Here is a 15,035-nt window from a genome sequence, read left to right as displayed (position 1 = left end):
CTAAATCATTTTTGTTCATTTATACCATAAAGAAAAAATATTGATCACATGCCACTTCCAATTATACATATGTCAAGATTATCATCTAATCTATTTTTCATTACTTCTACTTGATCTATTTGAAGATTAGATTTTATTAGATTGTTCCCTCATAACACAACAATAATTGTTGGGTATTCTTTTTCATTACTTTTTACACAAGATTATTTTCTAATAATTTTCAATCAATGGATATTACATACAATTCTTAACCCAACTTAAATTAAAAGCCATGTACTAAATTTAATAAGTACAAAATTTAACTATTTGAGGTTACACACATCATTAAGCTCCTACAATGTAATATAGTTTCAAAACTAATAATTTAATATGATTGTCTATATTATATACATACTAAATTTTCATAGCAATAATCCTCTAGTATTTCCAATATGTAATTATAGACTAAAGACAAGGATGTGATGGAAACAGGGGAGGACAAAGAGGATTCCCCTCTTGTGAAAAAAAAATCAAGACTTCCTCTTCTTCTACTAAAAAAATAGAATAAACCACAATTGGAGAGCAAGGATAATCTTGCTCAGGATGATGACCATGAAAATATTGTCAATAGGAAGCAATCTCTTGTTATGATAACTACGTGTACCTACTTAATAGTCGAGTTTAAAGGGATGCTTGTTGAGAATGAAGTTGAGGATAAGAAGAAGTTGAAAGATGAAATCTCAAGACAAATACAAAAGTTGAAGAAAGACATGAGATAGTGATACAAAAAACCATGAGCTAGTGCAGTGGTAAAAGAAAAACTGACACCAACTAGCAAAGATAAAGAGAAATACGAGGAAGTTACAGGTGGGTATGGAAAAGAATGCGAGGAAAATAAAACAAGAACAAAGAGACTATTGTGTTGAAGAATATTGAGGAGGATCCAGAGGTAACCAAGATCTAGATCCAAGTGGCCAAAATTCTAAAGGAGTTGTCTTGGTTGTAGTTTTATGTTAGTATTTGTATTTTTTGTTTTTGTTTGACCTTTTTCTATTGGTTTTTTGGTTTTTTGCTAGTCTCTAGTCATTAAGATGCTAGAGTTTATAAAGCTTATTAAGGCCCAGGGTTTGCTTCAGGTCCTATTCTTATTCCTATTTCTTTCTTGGCTTCATCCCCTAAATAGGGGGAGGCTTCAAAGAAGTGGTGACTGGGTATCTATAATAGATTCCTTTCCTTGATGATCTTCGAGTAATTCTGAACTCCAAAAAGAAGGATTCAGATGTTTAGCTTTAGTAATGTCAACATGGGTGCTAGATATTTGCTCTTAGGTTTGGGAACATACTCTCTCTCAAGTGGTTATTTTTTGGCATAGACTATCATGTGGATTTCTTTTTTGAAAATATGTGTTGGATTCAAATGTATATCCTCTTTGTTCACATGACATAGTTATGTATTGGGGGTATCCTGTATTGAAGGTGGTATTGAACTCTGGTTGGCTTTGATATGATTCTGATGGGAAGGATAATTCTCCCAAAAATTCAAAACTTTTTAGATATTAATATAATGATTTATGTTAGTAATCAATGAAAAAATTAACATTACATGTATTGAGCTTTAGGTCATTGACAATGATAACCTTCTCTAGACATAGATTAGTGTATTTTTTTCAGCTAATGCTACAACATAATAGATCTAGTTAGGAAAAGAAGAAAACTATCTTTAAAAGAATAGAAAATGTAACAAGATATGCTAATGGAATCAGATCTTCTATTATTCAATGATAACGATTTCATAGAATTATAATTTATGCAATAGTAAACCACTATTAGTGAGAGAAAATTATTTTCAAGACATAAATTTATTACAAGTCATAAATACAAAGATAACAAGCCACACACAAGATTATTTTGAAGATATAAATTGATTTAACGTTTCCTTAGTGAGGCATAAATGCAAAGATAATAGGCCACACACAAGATTACAATTAGATTCAAAATTTACAAAGGAGATAGATGAAAGAATCATATTAGATGCATAATTTATAGAGAATAGTTGATGCAAAAACCTAGTGGGAATGAAACTCCTTAAAATTTATAGTAATCAAGATGCAAAATAAAATCTCTTGCAATAAATAAAAGTGTGGACATCTCTTGATTGATAACTGCCATCGTGCCAAAATGAAGAACCCCTCTAAAAATAAGATAAAGTTGAGGATCAATTTGTATAATTACTCAAAAAAACCCTACCAATTAAAGATTCATAAGACAAAAAGGAAAGATAAAACATACATTAGTATAGGATGAAAATGACACATGAATTTGTATGAGTGATGCTAATGATACTAATTAATCATCCAAGACTAATTTGATAGTTAAAAATACAAGTGTCAATTTTTTATAAATCTAGTTGGCTATGGAACCATAGAAGCATCAACACGAACCATTGAAACTCGTTCAAAAATATTGAATAAAGAGGCATGATAGGTCATCTGACATAATGCCACTATAGAGGAATGGATGCAAGGCCCATATAAAGAGAGCATTACCTTGGCCTATTTGCACAATGAAATTTTATATTAAAGCTTTAGCATCAAGATTTCTATCAATACAAGCCTCTACTTGTGGGATTAATTAGAATATGTAGCTTCCATTGAAAATAAATATATGGAATTGCCAATAGTGGCATGTTGTGATGGTTAAGTTGTTGCGTTGTTATTCTTGCCATCAAGGTTCAAATCTCATGGGGATGAGGTCCCCCTTTTGTGGCCTCATTGGTTCATAGCTCTAGGTCAAAGCATTTACCCCTCTTTAAAAAATAAAAATAAAAATAAAAATATGGAATAAGAAGAGAAAAGGCTAAAAATTCCCTTCCTTCAAGCTCTAATCTATTGTGGCCTCAATTTTTAAACTCTATTTCCTAGTTCCTACGCTCTAAGAACATGCAAAATTTTGTAGCTAATTCTAAAATATAAATAATAGATCTAGCTAGGAAAAGGGGACAACCACCTTTGCAAGAATACAAGAAATAAATAAAACTATGTGGGAATTAGATTTCTGATTATTCAACAATTATAATATTTATAGAAGTGCAATTTGTACAATAGTCCACCATTAGGAAGAGAAAATTGTGATGAAGACATAAATTGATAACAAGTTTCTTTAGTTAGCCATACATGCAAAGGAGATTGCGATCATATCCAAAATTTATGGAGGTCATATGAAGAGTCTTAGTTAGACCTATAACATATAGAGAATAACAACCAATGCTAGCAATTAGCTACTTCATAATCATTTTATTTGACAAATATTTCTAAATGACTAGACAACAAAAATAGTTAGATATTGGATGAAAAATGTAGTAGTCAGCAAGGATAAAACAACAATAAATTTATATTTTTAAAAATATCTACAATGATCAAGTTGCACAAAATTCAAAAAAATCAATCAAAGATAACATTCTTAAATGTATGTTTTAAGGACAAAAATATACATTAAATAATAAATTATTCTTTACATAAATATGTTGGTTAGTTTCAATGTCATATATTCTGAGCTAATATTTATTTAGTAGGAGGTGGATGGAGTAGAACTAAACACAATAACTAATACAAAACTAACAAAAAAACATATAGATTTACCAAACTGTGCTACAATACATTATCTTCATTAGTTAATTTAATTGAATTCTATTTAAAATATTTAGAATACTACAACATTGGACCTCTGCTCTAATCTACAATAATTAGATAAAGATCTAATCATTGTATCTTTACACTATAACTCTATATATAGATGACTTAGAACAATTTAGAAATCTACAATAATACAGTCAATATCCATATCAATAGTTTTGTTGTGGGTAGTGTTGAATGGTGCTAAATGGTACTAGAAGATTCTATAATATGTAGGTGAAAGCCTTAAAACTTCTAGTAGCCTATTATCACTAGTGCTTATGAAACTCCTTCGAACTTTTACATTTTAGTGGCCATGACTAGAGGTTCCTCTTTTACAGCATTATCCATCTTCAACTACAATTGGGTCTTCTTAAACAACTTGTCATTTCCTTTGAACAATTTTCTATTTATGAGGTCTGTCATAAATGGTGGCAAGATCTCCTTGTCACAAATGGTGATAGGATATTCTACTCCTACAATTAGTCATAAATGCTGTCAGGATCCTCTTTTCCCCACATCTATCACAAATGGTGACAAGATCTCCAAATCCGTGCTCTGATTTCACTTGTAAGATGTGGACAAAATGGAAAAGAATCAAATGGACTCTGACTATACAGTTCCTTAAATTATATAACTAGACAAAAATTCAAATAAAACTATGTTACAAATTTTGATTTAATTATTTATTCTGAAAAACTATCTTGTCATGCATCCTTCTGATGTTTGTATGAACATTTGGAACAAAGTGAAAGTAAACATAAAGAGTAGTGCAAAAATAATAAGTAAACATAAAGATTTACTAAAGTATATTACAACACATTATTCTCATTAATGAACTTAATATAATTTCATACAACTATCAGAGCGCTACAACATTCTACTTTCATTTATAATCCACAATGATGAATGATTAGCTAAAGTGCTGATGTTTTAATCCTTACACAATGACTCTATTTATAGAAGACATAGAACAATTTATAGAACATAGAACAATCTAGAGTAATATAGTTGACATTCATGTGAATAATCTTGATGTGGATAGTAGTGGACTGTGCTAGATGACACTAGAAGCTTCTATTTCTAATGGAGCGGTTGAAAATGGTCAGCGGTGATCGGTGAAGGCGCCATTCATACATGCAAACGTTTTTATACTGTTCCTTCTAAGGCGCCATTCACATAAGTTCAACAAACTATAGCCAGATATATTTCTAGCCACAAGATGAACTGACATATTATACGAACTCAAATCAAAAGCTACATTACGTCGAAAGAGCATACACAGTGATCGGGCTTCTCACAGCGTAGTTCCCGTACCTCCATGTTAAGGCCCCTGAAAGCAATGTGTCGTTATCTAGTAACCCACCTTCAATCGTAACATTATATGAGAGCTTCTGGTTGTGAAAAATCAAAGTATTGCAGTCACTGATTATTAATCTCCTATCACAAATGATTATTAAACTGCTGAAAATAAATTCCCAGCTAATAACAAAAAATAACACAACTGCAACTTCACTTAAAATACGGAAAGAAATGCGCAACAGAATCAACACAATATTTTCAGACAAATTGTCCCTGGAAAAACCCCTAAGGGAAAACTAGTTCTACAGATGAGAAATTATATTAAACTTCAGCAAATCAAGAGATACAAAATTCCTTGCCTCACACTGGCAGAACTCCGACAACCTCCTAATTTCTTCTGCTGATATTTCTCACTGCTATCCCTGCGCTAACACTGCGCCCTTGCTAACACTGCAAGACTATTTGCTAACACTGCAAACTGCTTCTCCAAAAGCTTCCTTGCTAATACTGCAAGACTGTTTGCTAACACTGCAAATTGCTTCTCCAAAAGCTTCCTGCCTTTTTCTCCAAATGCCCCCTAGACCCCTTTTTATACTACTCTCGTTGGTAAACCAACGACCGAGATTAAAACAAACCAACAGCTGAGATTAAGACAACTCAACAACCAATAATAGAATTGGTTGCAAGGTGTCCAAAAGGGAATCTCTAAAATTAGTAAATAATAACCATTTACTAATTTTTGGCAAGTGGACAAACAGCTGTCCAAACCACCCATAAATACAACCGCTATTCATAGATAAGGACGAACAGCTGTCCAAGCTACCCATAAATAGTGCTGCTATTTCCGGGTCAGAAATAACAGCTGTCCAACTAACAATAATTAACACTCCCTCTTAGCGAGGAAGCTGTTCTGCATGACAACCATCTTATCTCTGAAGAAGATAAATTTGGCCTTTCCCAAAGCCTTCGTCAGAATGTCTACTACCTGCTCATCTGTAGGTATGTATTGTAGTCGAACAACTTTCTTCAATCTGCACACGTGGGTCTCTTTGTTGTGTGCTACAAAGCCTTCTGGTTGTTCTATGTATACCTCCTCCTTCAACTCACCATTGAGGAATGCTGTCTTGACATCCATTTGATGGATCTGCCATCCCATCTGTGCTGCAAGTGAGATTACAGCTCGTATAGAAGTATACCTGGCAACTGGAGCAAATGTCTCCTCATAGTCTATTCCCTCCTTCTGAGAGAACCCCTTTGCCACAAACCTAGCCTTGTATTTCTCGATGCTACCATCTGCACCGTGCTTTATCTTATAAATCTAGCGTGATCCAACTACAGCCCTATCTATTGGTCTAGGTACTACCTCCCACACATCATTCTGCATTATTGAAGAATATTCCTCAACCATAGCATCTCGCCATACCTGATGTTTTGCAGCTTCCTGATAGCTAGAAGGCTCACTATCTACCAACTGACTAACATAGTCATTGAACTTGGCTGGTTGTCTTCGCTATCTAGTACTCTTCCTAGGAGCTCCCACAAACTCCTGAGTATCCCTTTGTGCACAATCTCTGATGAAGTGATATCTGATATCTATATGTTTAGACCTATCATGAAACACTGGATTTTCAGACAACTTGATGCAACTCTGATTGTCACAATGTATCACAGTAGTCTCAACCTTCTGACCAAACAAGGCTACTAACAACTTCCGAAGCCATATAGCTTCACATGTCGCCATGCTAGCTGCTATGTATTCTGCTTCTGCTGAACTTAGAGCCACAGACTTCTGCTTCCTGTTGAACCAAGATACAACTCCTGATCCCAAGCTGAAACAACACCCTGAAGTGCTCCTTTTGTCTGTTGTACTTCCTGCCCAATCTGCGTCAGTATAACCTATCAACCTGATACCTTCACCTCGAACATATCTGATCCCATAGTCGATTGTACCATGCAAGTAACATAGCACATGCTTAGCCGCTATCCAATGCATTCTCTTTGGTTCAACCATGAACTGACTAAGAGAGTTTACTGCAAATGCTATATGTGGTCTAGTGTTGACCAGATACATAAGCGAACCAATCACCTGTCTATATAAAGTGGGATCTACATCCTTCTCCTTAGATACATCGTCATGCTCTGTGCTCACCTCCGGAACACCTGTCACGGTCTCACGAAGCAATCTAAGTGCTCCATGATGAATATGGCCCAACCTCCTATGCCATAGCTCTCCAAGATCTCTAGGATTATTGTTGCTCATAAGTGCCTTAGGAGTATCAAACTGCAATCTATAAAGGCGACCACTCCTAACTCCAATAGTTATGGGTGATTTCCAATCCTTGTGCTTAATCAACACATGTGTCCCTCTAAAGAGTACATTATACCCCCTATCTTGAAGAACAGATACAGAAATCAAATTCATACCTAAGCCCGACACATATAACAAATCATGAAGAGGAATTATCTTTCCATTCTCCCTCTGAAACTGAACAGTCCCTTTCCCAACAGGGTTGAGTTTGGACAAGTTTCCCATAGAAATCTGGATGTTGGTGTCCTCCTCCTTGTAACTGGAGAAGTACTCTCTAACTCCTGTCATATGAAATGACGCCCCACTATCTATATACCAAACACACTGTGAGGTTGAGCTAACCATACAAGCTATGAGTGCAAACTCATCTTCCATTCTGCTGGAGAGTTCTTCTGCACTTGCTGAAGCTGCCACCTGCTTCTTACCCTTTTTCCTCTCTGGGCAATCACTGACATAGTGGCCAAACTCGTGACATCCAAAGAACTTAACCTTAGAAAGGTCCTTCTTCTTCTTTTCACTTTGTAAATTTGATCCTTTGCTAGATCCCTTCTTTGCTTTCCCTTTACCTGCCAGGGCAACGTTCTCTTGTTCCACCTCATTTTTCTGACTCTTGTTGGCCCCATTGACAAGACTTAGTCTAAACTCCTCCTGAGTGAAATTAGTCCATAGTCGATCCCAACTCGGTAAAGTATCTCGTCCACTGACAACTTGAACAAAGACACTCCATTGTTTAGTAAACCCATTTAGGGCTATTCTCACTAGCTCATCATCACCAGGGCTATCTCCAACAGCTGCTAACTCATCCTTGACAAGTCTGAGCCTGGTGAGGTAACTTGTGACGTCTTCTCCCTGATTCATCCGGGTATTCTTTAGCTTCTCTCTGAGAATCAACTTCCTGTTAGTGGTAGCATTCTGGTACAGATTTAGAATGGCGTCCCACATCTTCTTTGTTGTATCTAGCTCCGAGATATGTGGAACAATATGATCCTTGACACCATCAAGGATAATCCTCCTCGCTTTGGCATCGTCCTTCCTATATGCTGCAAGCTGTGTTGCATCCGTTGGTACAGGTACACCACTGGTAGCATAATCCTTGATACCATTCTCTTCCAACAATAAAGAAATTATGGCCTTCCAGACACCAAAATTTGAGGCACCATCCAATCTATCCTGATCTCTCAAACCAGCTGAAGCCATCTCAAGGGTTTAAAGCAATAATAAATCTAAAGAGATCAAAATTTCTTTCCTAGGGCAAAACTCTTCTACCCTTAACGATGCTCTGATACCATGTGAAAAATCAAACTATTGCAGTCACTGATTATTAATCTCCTATCACAAATGATTATTAAACTGCTGAAAATAAATTCTCAGCTAATAATGAAAAATAACACAACTGCAACTTCACTTAAAATACGGAAAGAAATGCGCAACAGAATCAACACAATATTTTTCTAGGGATAATATTTCTGACTCGGAAATAGCAGCACTATTTATGGGTAGCTTGGACAGCTGTTTGTCCTTATCTATGAATAGCGGTTGTATTTATGGGTGGTTTGGACAGCTGTTTGTCCACTTGCCAAAAATTAGTAAATGGTTATTATTTACTAATTTTAGAGATTCCCTTTTGGACACCTTGCAACCAATTCTATTATTGGCTGTTGAGTTGTCTTAATCTCAGCCGTTGGTTTGTTTTAATCTCGGTCGTTGGTTTACCAACGAGAGTAGTATAAAAAGGGGTCTAGGGGGCATTTGGAGAAAAAGGCAGGAAGCTTTTGGAGAAGCAGTTTGCAGTGTTAGCAAACAGTCTTGCAGTATTAGCAAGGAAGCTTTTGGAGAAGCAGTTTGTAGTGTTAGCAAACAGTCTTGCAGTGTTAGCAAGGGCGCAGTGTTAGCGCAGGGATAGCAGTGAGAAATATCAGCGGAAGAAATTAGGAGGTTGTCGGAGTTCTGCCAGTGTGAGGCAAGGAATTTTGTATCTCTTGATTTGCTGAAGTTTAATATAATTTCTCATCTGTAGAACTGGTTTTCCCTTAGGGGTTTTTCCAGGGACAATTTGTCCGAAAATATTGTGTTGATTCTGTTGCGCATTTCTTTCCGTATTTTAAGTGAAGTTGCAGTTGTGTTATTTTTCGATATTAGCTGGAAATTTATTTTCAGCAGTTTAATAATCATTTGTGATAGGAGATTAATAATCAGTGACTGCAATAGTTTGATTTTTCACACTGGTTTAGAGAGGAAAATGATAATATCCCAGGTTCCACTGTCACATTGATCACAGATGGTGCACTTACAATGGCCTTGTATTCACTTTCTGCACTTCCTACATTGGTAACGGTTCTAGGAAATACAGCCTGAAAATTCTTTCCGGGTGAAGTGAAAACCATTATTGTAGGGTAGTTTAGTTCTCGCGCACCATTTTTAGATGGTTTGATATGTTCACAACTGCTAAAATCTGCTGTCACCAAACGCAAGCTGGTATCATTGTAACCTTCCCTGCAAAGCGTATCAATGTAATCATCTACATCCGTGTCATAAACAAGCCCTGGATCGACTGCCTTCATTGGATTGATCTGGCCAGCCCCATACCCAAATTCTGCATCCGCATTCCCAGGCAATGTTTCATCCATCACAAATGCTGCATCACAAAGTTAAAACTGTTATGGATTTTCTTTTGCCAGAACTAATTGTGACTGAAAAGCTCCTTATTTAGTAGAGAGACATTCGAATAATCATGAAATACCTGTAGTCATAAGAGCTGATTTAATGGCAGGAACCGACCAATCAGTATGATAAGACTTAACAAATCCTGCAGCCCCTGCAGCATGAGGGCTTGACATTGATGTTCCTGATATTATATTAAAGCCAGAAGCCCTTGTGTCTTCTGGATAACCAGTCAGAGATGCACTTTTTGCCCAAGATGCCAGAATGTCCACCCCTGGTGCAGTGATGTTCGGCTGATAACACATATCCATTATATCGTATTACATTCCATTGAAGAAATCTAGTCTATAACGGAGCTTCCAAAAGTTTTTAGGGTACAGAGAATTGTATTCTTCTCAAATTACTTTTGCTTGTAATTAAAATTTTGTTTTTCAGAAACAAAAAGAAAAGAAAAAGAAAAAGATACCTTGAGAATGTCTAGTGTGATTGGATTGTAGCCTCTGGAGGAGAAAGAAGCAACTATTCGAGCAGATGCTTTTGAAGTTGTAGTTTTATTAATGTTTGCAACTGGAGAGCTGTTTTGTAAATAAAATTAATAATTACTAGTTTCACATAGGTCATCGTATATTAATCTTCGTTCTCAAATTATGCAACATACCTGGTTAAATTAATGTAAGACAACACGGCTAGCCCATTCTTAGTAGATATTATAGCCGCGGGATTTAACCATGTATATGCTGTGTCATTACCCCCATCATAAATTATGATAATACCCGCACCGCCAGCTAGAAATACTGAATAATCCGGAAGAATTTTACCGGCATGTAAATAGCAAACTACTATCTTTCCTTCCACTTTTGTCCGATCCATGGAGCCCGGTAGACAGGCACTGAAGATTTCATAGAAACATCAAAATTCAGACCTCTGATAGAAGTCATAATGAAGTAAATAGTATTTTATATTTTCACGTCTTTATTAGCCATTTATGTTTCATTTGTTACCTAGAGTTTTCTGATGTGAAACCTCCAGAAACATTAGCAACATCGCCTCCATACACCAAAGGATACCATGCTTGCTCTATGGAATATGTGTTTACGGAAATGCCCTGTAGAACATTATTTAAGTTAATGCAGACAATTTAGTAGTTGTAATTATAATGCATGGCTTTTGGATTAGATTGTGTTAAGACTTTTGTCATCAATGTTTCCAGTCACACTAAATGATTCATCATGAAGATGAAAACAACCTGAATTGTATATGAGGACTTGATTCAAAAGATATTGCATACCCACCAAGAATTGAAGCAAAATCAAAAAATAAAATAAAAATCAAATACAATAATAGAGAAGAGGACCCACCAAGGAGACATACTATTCACTATATATATATGAACAATTGCATTCATATATTCACATTTACGTGTATAAGTACACATGTAACCATATGAATATATACTTATGTTTTAAATTATGTGCACAAATATGTGAATGAGAATATGCATGGATGATCAAATGAACAAATAAATTCAAATAAATAAATAACATATAAATATTTTATATATAATATGTAATTGAAACAATCAAATAGTAATTTCTCATGATAATAAATGTTACGTTTCACCCAAAGTGGTCAATTGCATGTGTCAAAAATATTGTTTTCTTATACAAGAAATTGAAACTCAACTCCTACCTCTATGGCAATGTTGTTTCCCAGAAGAATTTGTGTGTTGAAACTGCGATCTATGGTACTTGCTGCGACAGATAGAGACCAGGGAGAAGTATTTAGAACAGATTTCTTACGAGGTCCCGAATTTCCAGCTGAATTTGCTACAAGAATTCCCCTTTGCATAGCATGAAATGCTCCAATAGCAATGACATCTTCAAAGTAGTTGAGATTATGACCAACGCCAAGTGATACAGAAAGAACGTCCACTCCATCATAAATGGCATCATCAAAAGCTGCAAGAATATCTGCTTCATCACAACCATCAGCCCAACAAAACTTGTACATAGCAACCCTTGCACCAGGGACTCCACCTCTACTTTCTCCTTGAGCAATACCATACAAGCTTGCATTTTTTACAAAATTTCCAGCACATGTAGAGGACGTGTGTGTTCCGTGGCCCTGTCCATCTCTTGGGGACAAGAATTCTCCTTCAGGATAGTCATTGGAGAAACTACGGTAGAACTTTGCCCCTACAACTTTTCTGCAAATTTAACAATATAGAATAGTTAGAATAACTTTTCCAATGTATTAAAAAAATATTATATATAGATTTAATCATATTAAATTTGTGAAGTGTTGAAATATTTAATGAATTCCATTTGTCTGCATCCCCTAATTTGCAACTCCAATAGTCAAAGGCACTTAATGCGGCTAGGTAGGTTCAAATTTGGAAAATAAGGGGGAAACTTTTGTGGACAGCAGGAAGACAAAAGAGGGAATGTTTTTCATTTATATACTCTCACACATAGTCAGTTTTTGAAACAGCAGCAATAGAAAATGTTTTTGGGTATTTTGTGCAACAGCATTATTGGTTGTTTAACTTGTTGAAGCAGTGATTGCTTCAGGCATATTTGTATGCAGCCATACTTGCTGCAAGTTTATTTTATTAACATCAGTTATAGTTAGTTATTTTTTATTTTTGGATTTTGTAGTTTTACACTCCAGATCTGTAATAGATTATTTCCAGTTAATAGCAAGCAAGCAATCAATCTTGCATATTTCCAGCCTATTGTATTTGTGTTGTCTCATCTCTTATTCTGATGTGTGTTTAAGTTGCTTGGCATAATAGAGAAGCATCTGTGTTCTTGTTTTGGTATTTGTTCTCGAAAGCAATTTGTGATTTTTGCGTGGATTAACACACTACTTACTGAATGTTAACATTTACTCGCTTACTCTTGATTTGTGCTTTTGCTGAGTGATTCCTGTATTGACTGAGTGAGTTGGTCCTTGCTTTGCCTAGTTGCCTGGGGTTAACACACTGGTTATCCCACCTATTTTTGTTTTTGTTTTGATGACATGAAGAACTCTAATTTATTTTGTTTGTTTTAAGGAGGTGAAACTATTTAGCTTAAACATAAATAAGAAAGCATTGTAAAATATGAACAAATCAAAATTATTGAAATAATATTACAAAATTAGGAAATTTCTGCTCTTACTAAAAGTGTGATTGAAAAAATGTATACAAGAATGATGTGAGGAAATTCTGCTCTTGTTAGAAGTGTGATTGAAAGCTACTTCAAGTGATTGATGGAAAGAACAAAAATGGAGTGCTACAGATGAAGAGGGTTGCAAAAATTTATTATTTCCTGTCAAATTAAATCACAGAAGATTGTCAGATGAAGTTTGTCGCTACTCTAAATTGTTCCAATCAAAATGAAAAGTGAGGTCCTGTGAGGTCCTATGTCAGACATCATGGTATGGTAGCCGCAAAAGCTTTCAGAGCCCTTGAGAGAAAGGCATCATAAAAAGTAAGACTCAAAACTATCAGCGAAACAATGGGAGGCTACTGGGAAAAGATTTTAGAGCTTGCTGTTTTTAAAGCTGAAAGCTTCAAGATTGAAATGAAATCATTGGTCATTATTTTATATTAACTAATCTTTTTCCCTTGCTTTATTAAAGAAAGTTTTGAATTAAAAGAAAGATTAAAATTTATTCAAACAAGATTAAATATAGGGAATAGACAGATCATATGATTGGTAATTTTTCGATCAAATTATAATACAAATTTTAAAACTTCTAGGATATTTTTGTCAATTTCAAATAGGCAGATTCATTAAAGAGAAGGGTTCGAATTCATATCCATGATTAATCAGAACAAGCAAGCAAAACAATAGAAAGAAAGGTAGAGCCTCTTTGTTTTAGATAAAAAGACAGAGCCAAAGAAAATCAATTCCACCCAAGATAAACATTTCCACCCAAGATAAACATGTAAACTACAGTAATATTAATATTAACTCATTGTCTTAGAATTAATTTCAGAAGCCTTTAGTAATATTAATTCAATATATTGATCATAAAATCAGATATTAATTCAATATATTGGTCATAAAATCAAGAAGCAGGAATGAGTCTAACTTGTTGCAAGCAGGGAAATCTGATGTTGTGTTGCAGCCACCTCTCCATTTGGAGGGAACGGGACCAAATCCGGTGTCGACAAAACTCTCCGACTCAGGCCATATTCCTACAACAGACCAACCATGTAAAACTAATGATCAAACCATTCTAGAATTGTTTATCTTTCATCGTGTTTCTAACTAATAGAAAGAAAATACTACAGCTCGGAGTCTTGTAAAATAGTTGTTTGGCTGTCGAAATCAAAGAATTTTTTTCTTTATTCTAATATTACTCTTATATTGTTTTACATTGTATCAACCTTTAAGAACAAATCAGATTGTTTAATGTCTATCAATACCTAAGAGTTCACAAGAAAATCTATTTTAAATAATACAGTACTTAGGACTAAAAAGTCTCACCTAAAATTAAAACAAAAAAGTAGATTCTAGAAAAACATGTTAAGTTTAAACATTTTTCATCTCACATGTTTACCTGTGTCCAAAATTCCAATAATGATATCGCTCTGGTATTCCAAATTATTGGTTTGAGCAGATGTAGGAAAACCAATAAAATCCCATGATCTAGTTGTTAAGCGTTTCAGCTTCTTGCTTTCAAACACAGAGACAACGCCATCCATATCTATAATTCAACAGTAAATAAATTTATATAAACACTTCTTAAGAAGGGTCATTCTTAAACATCACAGAAGAAAAAATGAAGAAAAAAATTAGTCAATTTTGACTATTTAATACTTCTAGTGTAGAAATCAAGCCTTAGTGTATAATGTTTAAACCACTTGCCACAAATATTTTCTTTCAAACATTGTCTAGTTTATTTGAGAATTGTTGGGCATGAGATGGAGAGAGCATAGCTGCAAACCCAAGAAAGCTCTTCCCGTAACTATTCCTCAAAGACTGCTTCGCTACCACCTCGCTGTCACCAATACAACAATTAAATCAGGCATAACTTATACTTTTATAGCACCTATATATACAAAATAACTCCAAAACTCATGTGATTGATAGTTAAATTTTTAAGACAGACCCAGAAATGAAA

At 34.9% G+C, this 15,035-nt stretch overlaps 1 protein-coding gene across 1 annotated transcript; it reads right to left on the bottom strand.

The window, feature by feature from the left end:
- Positions 1–4,754: 4,754 nt before the first annotated feature.
- On the bottom strand, positions 4,755–14,616 carry LOC149538200 (cucumisin-like). The gene is made up of 10 exons (XM_089802435.1): positions 14,472–14,616; positions 14,001–14,106; positions 11,610–12,126; positions 10,922–11,025; positions 10,579–10,809; positions 10,387–10,495; positions 10,000–10,213; positions 9,551–9,894; positions 4,916–5,043; positions 4,755–4,812 (listed from the first exon to the last, which is right to left on the bottom strand). The coding sequence occupies exons 1-10, from the start codon at positions 14,614–14,616 to the stop codon at positions 4,755–4,757; spliced, it is 1,956 nt and encodes a 651-aa protein (XP_089658561.1).
- Between the last annotated feature and the right edge of the window lie 419 nt (positions 14,617–15,035).

This window comes from Cupressus sempervirens, chromosome 9, assembly GCF_028749045.1.
Source record: "Cupressus sempervirens isolate cs-2001-9-10 chromosome 9, ASM2874904v1, whole genome shotgun sequence".
Lineage (NCBI taxonomy): Eukaryota > Viridiplantae > Streptophyta > Pinopsida > Cupressales > Cupressaceae > Cupressus > Cupressus sempervirens.
This window is presented reverse-complemented; position numbering and strand designations above follow the sequence as displayed.

Coding starts and splice junctions, on each gene's coding strand:
- LOC149538200 (XM_089802435.1), bottom strand. CDS start 14,616: ATGGATGGCGTTGTCTCTGTGTTTGAAAGCAAGAAGCTGAAACGCTTA. Junction 5,044..9,550: donor AAAGTGAATACAAGGCCATT/GTAAGTGCACCA, acceptor TTTCACAACCAG/AAGCTCTCATATAATGTTAC. Junction 4,813..4,915: donor ACTGTGTATGCTCTTTCGAC/GTAATGTAGCTT, acceptor ATGGCGCCTTAG/AAGGAACAGTATAAAAACGT.